Source organism: Pinus tabuliformis, chromosome 3_1 (assembly GCF_031772625.1).
Source record: "Pinus tabuliformis cultivar Carrire ecotype Pingquan chromosome 3_1, CPIR1, whole genome shotgun sequence".
Classification (NCBI taxonomy): Eukaryota; Viridiplantae; Streptophyta; class Pinopsida; order Pinales; family Pinaceae; genus Pinus; species Pinus tabuliformis.
Genome location: NC_142301.1, coordinates 303,186,105 through 303,197,335, shown reverse-complemented (window position 1 = coordinate 303,197,335; position 11,231 = coordinate 303,186,105). Strand labels below are relative to the sequence as shown.

Sequence of the window (11,231 nt, the reverse complement as noted above, 5' to 3'; positions counted from 1 at the left end):
ACCACTGTAGCTACTTCCAGCATTCGTTTCCAGTCTTCGTCCCATTCGCTGCAGCGTGTGTTGCAATTTTGCAAGACCCTGGCTGCTATCCGTGAGACCCACCTTCCTTCTGTCATTCAGAGATTCCTTAGTTCCCTTTCTTGCACCCATGGTCTCTGTATTTCTCTTCCTTCGGTGAATTAGTGTCATGGACCATTCAATCTGTGGCATCTGGACCACTTCTGCTTCGTGTTGCTATTCTCCCCGTATATCGGTAGGCATCCTCCTGTGGGTTAGAGCGTCCGGCTACTGCAACAACCATCTTACCACCTTTGGGCTTGCTCCTGGTGCAGAGATAATTAACAGTGCCATATCAAGGGTTAGCCGATAATATGCGAACTTGTAGTTGGGCTGGTGGATGTTCCTTATTGATTTATAAGCACGCTGAATTTAAAATCCCATGGTTCCTGCCTTTTTCAACCCTCCCTTGAGCTTCTGGGCATAACTCATGTCATAGTTGGCTCGTACTCCGTCTCTTAATTGTCCGCCACCCGCTCCCTATCGCCATAATGTAAACATCTTGTCGTGAATAGTGACCCGAACAGTCACCTCTACTCGGGGTACCGCAGCAATAGGCATCTGACTGCGCGACCGCGTTTGTGCTGATGAGCTCGAGCTACGCACCTTTCAGCATTCGCGCCCCTTATTCCCAGACTACTTTACTATTCCGCGCTCTCTTTCAACTGGTTGGAGTGGTGAGACTGTTCCATGAATGGCTAGTCAGGCGGCCGGCCTGCTGGTGTAGAGCTTCAGGCAACTGCCATTCACTCGACCCGGGAAGAGATCCCCATTAAGCTTGGCCAACTGGACCGCACCCCTGTCGGTGACTTCCTTGACAACATATGGCCCCAACCAGTGCATTCGGAGTTTGCCAGGAAATTTCTCAAATTTACTGTCATATAGGAGTACTAGATCATTTTCTTTGAAAGTGCGCACCTTAATATGTCGATCATGCCATGCCTTTTCCTGCTGTTTCTGCACTTGCTGGTGGAAGCTAGCCAAGAACCGTTCTTCTTCCAATTCTTCAAGCTGCATGAGTCTCTCCTCTAGAGCCTCGCGGTCTACCATACCCATGATTTCCGCTATCCGTAAGCTCGGCACAATATATTCCATAGGCATAACGGCCTCCTGGCCATAGACTAACCGAAACGGCGTCTGGCCTGTCAACTTCTTGCATGTGGTGCAGTACGCCCATAATACAACAAGGATGCGTAAGTCCCAATCATTTCATCACGCATTATAGACCTTGGTCAATGCGGTCTCCAGAATTTTGTTGAATGCTTCCACTGTCCCGTTGGCTTGTGGATGGTATGGCGTACTCTACTGGTGGTATATCTAGAACTCTTCAGTGAGGGTGCTGATTGTTTCATTCAAAAAATGCATTCCTCGATCGCTCATGAGAATTTTGGGACATCCAAACCTTGTCAGAACATTTTCAAACAAAAACTTCGCAGCGGTGGCAGCCATGCAATCCTTAACCAGCTATGCTTTTGCCCACCGGGTCAAATAGTTAGTCGCGATAATGATAGTGCGCTTTGGTTTTCCCTCACGGCTCGATAGGTCCTACGAAGTCAATGGCCCATTTTTCGAAGGGCTAAAGCGTCATCTGTGGCTGGAGTGGCATTTCATCTCTTCGTGAAGGTTTCCCCGTCCATTGATAGACATCACAGGTGAGGTAGTGTGCTTTCGAATCCTAATACAGAGTAGGCCACCATAGTCCTGTGCGAAGGATTTTATGGGCTGTGGCGTGACCCCTCCATGTGCTTTGGCCAGGATTTGTCCCCTTTTGAACTCTGGGACATATTGCCGCAAGATCTCGTCGGTGCCCATTTTGTAAAGGTGGCCTACAATCACAGTAAAATCCGCGGCGCGTATTACTAGTTCCTTCTTCTATTGAATGGAGTAGCCTTGCGGTGTGGTCCCGGTAGTTAAGAAATAGATTATATCTTCGAAGTGACCATCCGCAACTCGGACCGCATATAGCTGGGCATCTGGAAGTCCGTCTTCTATATTTGTGGGTTCTTCGCCAGTCTCGATTCGTGATAGGTGATCTGGGCCTGCATTTAGACGTCCTGGTTTGATGATTACCTCAAAATCATACTCCTGGAATAACAACAACCATCGACAGATACGCCCCCCCAACACAGGCTTGTTCACTAGGTATCTTAGCGCCGAGTGGTCAGTATACATCTTAAAGTGGCCTCCAAGCAGATAGTGGCGGAATTTTTGTAGTGCGTATACCATTGCGAGCCCCTCGCGCTCAGTAGTGGAGTAATTCTTCTCTGCTTTTGATAACCGGTGACTTGCGAATGCAATTGGATGGTCGATTCCTTCCGCTCTTGGTTGGGTAAGTACTGTGCCCAACGCAATACATGACGCATCGACATGCACATGAAACTCGACGTCCCATTTGGGGAAGACCAGAATAGGGGCCGATGCCATCTTTTCCTTCAGTACCTCCAGGATTTTGTCACATTCCTCATTCCAGCAGTAAGTAGCATCCTTCTTCAGCAATTGTTCCATTGGGGCCGTGATCTGGGCATAGCCTTTGATGAACTTTCGATAGTAGCCCATGTGTCCTAAGGTGGCGCGTAATTGTTTGACACTTCGCGGTGCTTGCAGGTTGAGTATGATGGTGATCTTGGCTGGGTCCACCATCAAGCCATGTTGGCACACTATGTGGCTTAGCAGGTTTCTGAATGGGACCAGGAAGGTACACTTCTTCAAATTGAGCATAATCTGATGTTGGCGGCAAGTATCCAACATCAACCGTAAGCTCGCCACGTGCTTCTTAACCAATCCAAACACCATCCAATCATCCAGATAGACTTCTAAGAACTTGTGGATAAATTCTTTAAATGCCGCAACGACTATTCGTGAAAATATGGCCATCACATTTGTTAGTCCGAATGGCATCACTGTGTACTAAAAGTAGCCCCATTCGGTGGTGAACGTTGTCTTACTCCTGTCCTCCAGCACGATCTTGATTTGATGGTATCCTGAGAACCCATCCGTGAAGGAGTAGGCTTCCTGTCTACCCACATTTTCCAGTACCTCATCTATGAATGGTGTAGGAAATGGATCGTTGACATAGGCGTCATTCAGCTTTTTGAGGTCCACGCAGATGCGAATCTCTCCCTTTTGTTTCTTCTCCTGTACAACCATCGGGCTTACCCAGTCAGATTCCTCAACTGGTTCAATGATCCCGGCTGCCAACATCTTGTCCAGTTCTTCGCAAACCTTTGCTTTATATTTTGGGTTCAATCGGTAGGGTTGCTGTTTTACTGGCTTTGCGCCTGGTTTCAATGTTATCTTCATCATGCCTAAGTCTCCTAGGATCCCTTTGAGCTTCGTTATTTTGGTCAGAAACAAATCTCGATATTCCCTCAATAACTCAACAACCTTCTCCACGGTAGCATTGTCCTAGTAGTCTCCAAGCGTCGCATACTTTGGTTCATCCTCGGTCCCAATATTTACTTGTTTGGTTTTTAATGGTGTTGTGATGTCTGGGTCCTCGATTTTGGGTCCGCGCACCTCCCGGCTACCCTCAGATTCCGGGATGTTCACATTCCGCGGATCATCCTCATCATCTTCTATTTGGACATTATAGCATTCGAGGGCCTGGGTCAGCTGCCGCGACCAGTCGGGCTGCACAGGTTCCTCTTGCTCCAGCGGTGTTTTGAATATGGCGGCTTTCACCAGCTATAGAGCTTCGTCCACGGGTTCCCATTGATCTTCAAATAGGAAGGTCGACAAGAATTCTGTGCGCAAGATATCCCATTCGCCTGTGTTGTGTCGAAGCTCTACCTCCATATACCAGTTCCTGGGAATGACATCCAATGTGTGATAAAATAAGTGCACCCTTTTCGGCTGAGGTTCCTCTCCGTAGGCCTTGCTCCATTTGGTAAGATGCATGCACGGATCATCTCGCTCAGTGTACTTTTTTGATATGCGTAGCTTCGGATTCCCAAATATAATCTTCATCATGCGCCTACAGGCATGCCAATCTTCGAACGTTCCTTCATGTGTGCCCCACCATCGTGTTGGTGTTGCCCACAGTGCCCATTTCATCGCTTCAAACCGTTGGTGCTCTGGGACTGTGATCTCAAATGCGGTTAGGAATTCGTCTACCATTGTCAACCCATCATATTTTGGCAATTCGCGATCTTGGGCCCTTACACAATACAATGATTTAGTTAATGAGCTGTGCCATCGCTTGGCTTCTAAGTCCCATGTGCATGATTCTGCATTACCCTGTGATAGCCTTGCGTCCTTTGTTGTCTCCATCCATTCTCGCACTTGGGTAGACATTCTGTAGCTACAAGCTTCATCGTTGTTGCATCCTCTGTCGTTCACACGTTCAATGCAGCGCGACCCTTCAGCTGGATCGAGTGAAATGACGACGCCGACCGAATTGGTTTCGAATATCATTGTCTGCTTCTTTAGATCAATTACCCCATTCATATTGGTGGCCCATTCTATTCCCAACAACGCAGGATAGGGTATAGTCTCATCCATGAGCTCAATGACTTCAAAGTCTGTTTGGGTACTTGTGCCGTTCAGATCCACTGTAACCCCTCGCAACCTTCCCATGGGCAACACCTTCTGCTGATTGGACATTCTTAATTGGATAGGGGACCATTGTAGTGTAGGCTTACCCATGCATTCCCAGGTTTGTTTTGGTAGTGCATTGGTATCTGGCCCTAGGTCCAAAATGACCCGTTCCATTTCATAATCGTCGATCTACGCCGTTAACGCAACTCCCTTCTGGTTTGTGCTGCGTGTCTTTTCAATTTTCAAATAATGTGAGGCTCACTCCAGCCAATGCATCTACTTACCAACTCTTGTAAGCTTGTGACCATCTTACTATCGCGAAGCAGTCGTAAACATGTCTCTACAAAGGTAGTAATTATGGAGGATTCTCTGTTTGGCGCAAACTAGTACCGGCTACCTGAGGTAGAGACTCCTGTGAGGTTCTCCGTATCTGTCTCCCTGCCACCTGCTAAAATTTCTTCATCTTCTCCCACGTCTGCCCTATTTTTCAATTTTGTATTGACCTTGGGATCTTCTTCGTGGGTTCGAACCTCATCATTTGCACATTTTGTGTAGTCGTCGGTTGCGCCGCCCTTTTTTCATGAATCTACACTATTAGTGTAGGACACTCAATCAGCTCATGATTAAATTTCTCACAGTAGCTGCAAGAGATTCTTGTTGGGTTGGTACACTCCCATGTGAAATGTCCTGGTCCTCCGCAGTTGTAACAGATTACCTGGCCACAACCTCGTCCAGGTCCCATACCACCCCGGCCTCGTCCCCGACCTTGGAACCCACCGCGCACGATTGCCGCGGCTAGATTCTGACCTCTCACCTCGATCTACATCCTGTACACAGGGGACTGGTGTGTTAACAACTGGTAGCTATGACAGTCTCTTTCCTCGTGGCATACTGACCAGCAGAAGTTGCAAAATAGCTGCTGGGGGGTCTGGTTGTATTTGGGTAACAGGTGACAATTATTAGTGTTGTGTTTTCCTCCTACTTGACAAATTGTGCACTAGAGAAGAGATGTAATGCTAGGTCCTACCTGTTCCTCTGGTCGCAACAGCGTTGTCCCCCCTGAATCAACAAAATTTACTACAACTGGACAGTGATATTTATCGTGTCCCTGGCCTCTGCACATTATACACCATACTTCTTCCCGAGTGTTAGCTCCCTGTGCTGGTTCTTGTTTCAACTTCTTCATTTCGACGCACAACTCCTGGATTTGCGCTTGAATTTGCTGCACTCCTAACCCTAGGTCTTGCAACGGAGTTTCATGTAGCCTCATTACCATTTCTAGTGCTTCGGCCTGGGTTGAGATCTTCTGTTGTGAAAGAGCCGCCCTTAGGTGTGGTAGCAATGATGCCATAAACCAAGCGTAGTGTTGTGCATCTGTTAACATCATGTTAGCTTCGCGAATGGTATCTTTTAGTCTTTGATCCAGATCCCATGGGGTATTGTCGGGCCTCATCGTAATTTCCTTGAATCCTATTACCATCCGTGTTTCCGACTTTGGCTGGCTAAACTCCTGCTTTAGTGTGAACTGGATGTTTGCTATCCATGCTGTAGGATTCTTGCTCGAATATTTTATGTACCAAGATAGTGCGCGAACCTGCAGTGCACTGACTAAGGTAGCCTTCCTGATATTCTCATCCATGATTTGCTGCGTGTTCCATACTGATGTCAACACAAACCAGAATTGGTTCGGGTCTTCGCCTCCCACTTCCTTAAATACCAGTAACTGAATTGCGCTGGCCATAGTTACCCTTGCCATACTATTAACCTTTTCTATAAAGTCCCTGTTTTTCACACTAGACACCCCTTAGGCAGATCCTGATACTGGCAACGGAACCATTTGTTGGCTTAATTGGGCCTTACACAGGTTCGGAAGAATTGTTTAGCCAAACAAATCTCGTAGCTATCAGCCCTTTCGGCAACATTCCGCGAAACGCAGTATGAGGTCTCACCCAAGATAGCAGGGGAGGGTGCTGGAACCAAGTTTTCACACCCTTGGGATGTCTAGATGTGGTATTTGAGGCTTTGCACACTATCCTGCAGCTTCACATTGCTTATGTCCAGATTCAAGGTTATCACAATTGCTTACTACCGCGTTGTTTATGTATTGGATTTATTTATTTAGGTCTTTAAGCAAACATTTATCCGATGTAACCCGTTCACATTATTTAAATAAGCATCAATTCATATATTCATAACCAAGGCAGATGCATAAAGAATAAACAGTAACAATGAAATCAAATCGCGATAAATCAGATGTTTACACAGAATTCCGGAACCACTTGTCTTTTATTATCTTTCTTCACCAATACATCTAGATCTGCCCTGTGCACTCAGCTGCAGGGGTCCGCGCACACAGCTGCGGACTCTTCTAGGCCTCTGCGCACATAGCTGCAGAGCCTCTTCCTACTACCCAACCCTTCGACTCGGACTTACAGACGCTTTCTTCTTCCTCAGATACCCATTACATAATAGATTGAAGAATTTTTCCAGCCAAACCCAAAAACTATCTTTCCCCCATAGAGCCTCGCTCTATTAATACCTATCTATGGTCCACGGACTGACTTCCTATCTAAATATTTTATATTATTTTTGGGGCAGACAACCCTTTGACTTGACCTTTTACCCTTCGTGCTCCGCATATTCCAGAGTTTTACAATATGTTTATTCTAATTTCCAGATTAACACACCCAAAACTGTTACGCGGGACCTTCACTACTCAACAGTCTCTATCATGAAGTCTTGTAGAAAGAACATTAAACCTTGGCTTCAACATTGAATTTTTGAATCGCCACTGATTCAAACAATATTTTTATCTACATAATAAATGGATTCCAAGAACTGATTTAGTGCATGGTTGGTATAACAAATGACCAGAATAGGATCGCATTGTATGTTAGATAGGAGGATTCTGGCAATGGTCAAACCAACATAGGTTTTCGCAGTTCCAGGAGGGCCCTATAATGGTCAACCTCTTTGTCAGGCCCTGCTTCACGACTTCTATCTAGCTTTCGTCTAAGGTGGAATTCCACTCAGGCCATTTCTGCAAAATGTGGAGTGTGCTTCTACCCAAACAATTTTGGATCCTCAGAAATGCACATTCTAAATTATATGCGTCCTTTAATTTCCTCTTTTCTAGATAACTTGGCTCTATAGTTTGGAGTTATAATAATAGAAAGTGTTCCCCAAAAGGAAGCTCTTTTATTTCTGGGTGTTGAAGACATTTCAAAACATGGACATATGAAGCTTCTTTGAAAGACAATATGGAAGAAATGACCCAGAGATTCCTATAAAATGTAAAGAAAATTCAAACAAAGAGCGAATAGGGACCCGTGGATGTGCCATTTCCAAACTTCTCAATTACATCATCAGGGCTGGCTGCCCCACACTCAGTCTAAGTAATTTGCCCAATTTTCTCAGCCATAGTCATCCGAGAAAGAAAATCCTCAACTCTTGCTTCAATGGATTGGCCATGGTCCATTTAATTGTTTAGTCTTGTGAATTTAATTGGAAATATGTTATTGCACTTTCCAAAGTTTCAAATTTTAGTGCAAACTATATCTTTCTAACAAAGTTTGGAGATGCATTCTAATGAATCTTGATATCTCAGTGAAAACAATAAATTTATGTATAATTTACTAGCATCATATGCACAACAAACGATACAATTAATTCAATCATGATTTTGGGTTTTAACTGAGGGAGTGGCATAAGACACATTTATCTTATTTCAATTCAACAAAATTATAGAAGAAATTTGATTTATACTCTCAAAAATAACTAAGATGGAATGAAATGATTAATGCAGAATGTGTTAATTACTTTCATTTTTAATGTAGTTTGTATATAATGTGTTAATTATATAGTTTGCATGTAAAATTTACCTAAAAGATTAAGATGTAAAAATTAGTGTGATAATTATCAATATATTAAAGATATTTGATTTTGTGTATATTTATTCTTTTATTCTCAAGGAAGTGTCTGTACAAGTGTTTACATCCTCTGTTCATCAAGTTGGTTGTTTCTTGAATAGTGTCAAATATTGCAGGTGGTGGAGGTTTGAAGGACAGACTCACGGTTGCCCCAAAAACTCCAGGTTTTTATCTCTTTAAGTGGTTGTTTATTCAAATTAGAATTTTGATATTGTTAAAAATGCAGAATTCAATTTAAAAATAAATGTATTTAAAGTGTTTTATTGTTTTATTTATTCTGTTTATAGGCAATTTTCTCCAGTATAAGATTATAAATTTTCTCAAAAAACTAATTATTCTATACAACAATCAAATTAACTTGAATGAAATCATTCCATTAGTGATGGTCAAAATTATGAATTAATATATATAGAATATTATGTATTAAATTTTTATTTTTTTATTGCTTTTATTTAAAATGGAATTTTAATGTAATTGAAAGGTAATTTTTTAATTTCTTCAAGAGAAAAGGTTCTTGACGGGAAACATATAGATCCAAATTCCAACCCCTTCTCCCACCTTTTTAAGCATACGATTTACCTATTCAATGAAATCTGCTCATACCTTCTAGTTATTTTGTGAAGTTCTGGGCAAGGAGGGCTTAGGGATTTAAACATAGCAGATCATACTATAGGCTCTCAGATTTTGGGGAAGAATGGCCTGTAATGAAGAGAAGGTGTAGTCTATGTTGAATAGGTTCTTGACATTCAAGAATGAAGAGAAGAATAAACCCAAGGAGAGGCACTCGTTCCTGGCCTCAGAATGCCACGATCTTTCAGAGGCACACAAATGGAGGTAGAAGACAATACGAGATATTGGATGAAAGGTCATGAAGATTTAGAACCCGGACCTTGGCGAACATTGCCTCCCAGACCTCAATGATGAGATCAACAAGTTGATTAGGGAAAAGGAGCACTGGGAAGCTCAAATCGTAGAGCTTGGTGGCCCTAATTATGCCAAATTAGGGGCCAAGATGACAAACTTGGAAGGAAACTAGGTGGATGTGCACAGTGTTATTGGTGCTACCATTTTGCACTAGCCACAAGACGGGTTTAACTCGGGCTTCACTATATCCTTGTGAATCCCGTTTTGTCCACTATTTGCTACCGCTTTCTCTATATTTTATGGACAAAAGAGCCAAGGCAATGTACAACATATTAAATGCACGTTCAATCGTGCGATAAAAGCTTGTGACTCACCGTAAGACCGAAAGTTAAAACTGAATATATGGTGGGAATTGGGTACTGCTACTATCTAGGCTGAACGATACCTCTCCTCTCCATAATTTCTGGTCACCGTTGTTTATTTCTACCATCTGAGGGATAGGAATGTGAGGGATCTCTTGTCGTGTAGTTAAATACAAATTAGGGGATCCCTTGTCATGTAGTTGAATGCGAATTAGGATAGCCTCGGTTAGAGATACTTCGAGGCTGCGAAATTCCTAGCCATCCTCAAAGAGTTATTCGATAAAACCCCCGAGGAAAAGAAGAGGAGGTATATGTATGAGATTTACAAGTGAAACGATGCAAGTTATTATGGCTACAAGGATGACGAGGACGAGATCTTGGAGAAAGTCAAGCAACTCGAAGAGGAGGAGATGCAGGCTAGGGAGCTGAGAGAGTGGCATAGGATTGAGTTCGTCAAGAGGGAGGCCAAGTTAACAGTGAAGAGTGGGGAGGTCACTACCGTTAAGCTGGTTCTATTCAAAGAAGAGGAGGATGTGGAAAAATAAATCGGAGAGTAGGAGAAGGGAAGCCAACAAAAGAGAGAGAGAAATTTTATTTCCCATGTGTCCCTACCAAATGAGGAAGAGATTGAGCACATGGTTATGGAGAAGAAGAAACAAGAGCTTCTTAGTAAATAAACGAGTGAGGATCTTTTGGAGGAGAAGTTCCAGGCCAAGGAAATGCTTGATATTCAACAATAAGGTATTATGTTGAAGCTTATTGATCTTCAGTTTTTTTTTTCTTTTTCAAATGAGATTCTCCTTTTCCATGAGGGTGGGGTTGTCAATGCTCCCATGAGGGTGGTGAATAATTTGTGCATTTCATGTTTTAGAAAAAAAGGCGATGTTAAGTGTATATCCTTGGTGACTTTGGTAGAATAGTTTTCCTCAAACCTAACACCTAAGTGAAAAGAATATATTTTATACCCTAAAGCATGTTTTGAACAATTTTCACCATTCATATCATCTTTGAGAACAATTAGCACACAATTTACATAATAATTATTTGATAACCTGTTCAAAATTTGAACGATTCCATCCCAAGTGCATTGGTTTAAACTTAGTGTTAGATTAGTTGTGATCATCAAGTATATATCAATATAGTGTTTTAGTAGTTTTGTACTCTTAGTTGCCTTTAGTATAGTCTATCTGCTAGTGAATTGTGTCTCTTATTTGAAAGGTTAAAGTTCACATGTGATGTTTCTTTTTGTATTTAGACATTGTCACTCATGTATTATTATGATCTGAAACAAAAGTTTTCACACTACACAATTTTCCACCATTAGTAAGTTTTAATCTCTCATTTAGTTAGAAGAATTGATTTTATTTCTCATCATGATTCTCTACTCTTGGCTTATATTATTTGGTGTTATAGCTTGAATATATGATGATGTTATTAGCTAAATTGAAGTCATCAAATCTTTTGTGAACTTGGTGGTTTTGTG

At 42.7% G+C, this 11,231-nt stretch overlaps 1 protein-coding gene and 1 pseudogene across 1 annotated transcript; one reads left to right on the top strand and one right to left on the bottom strand.

Moving 5' to 3' along the window:
• Positions 1–759: 759 nt before the first annotated feature.
• On the bottom strand, positions 760–1,158 carry LOC149186992 (uncharacterized). Its single transcript, XM_089409521.1, has one exon. The coding sequence runs from the start codon at positions 1,156–1,158 to the stop codon at positions 760–762; it is 399 nt and encodes a 132-aa protein (XP_089265647.1).
• An 8,058-nt stretch (positions 1,159–9,216) lies between these two features.
• Positions 9,217–10,488, top strand: LOC149186991 (uncharacterized; annotated as a pseudogene).
• The last annotated feature ends 743 nt before the right edge of the window (positions 10,489–11,231 follow it).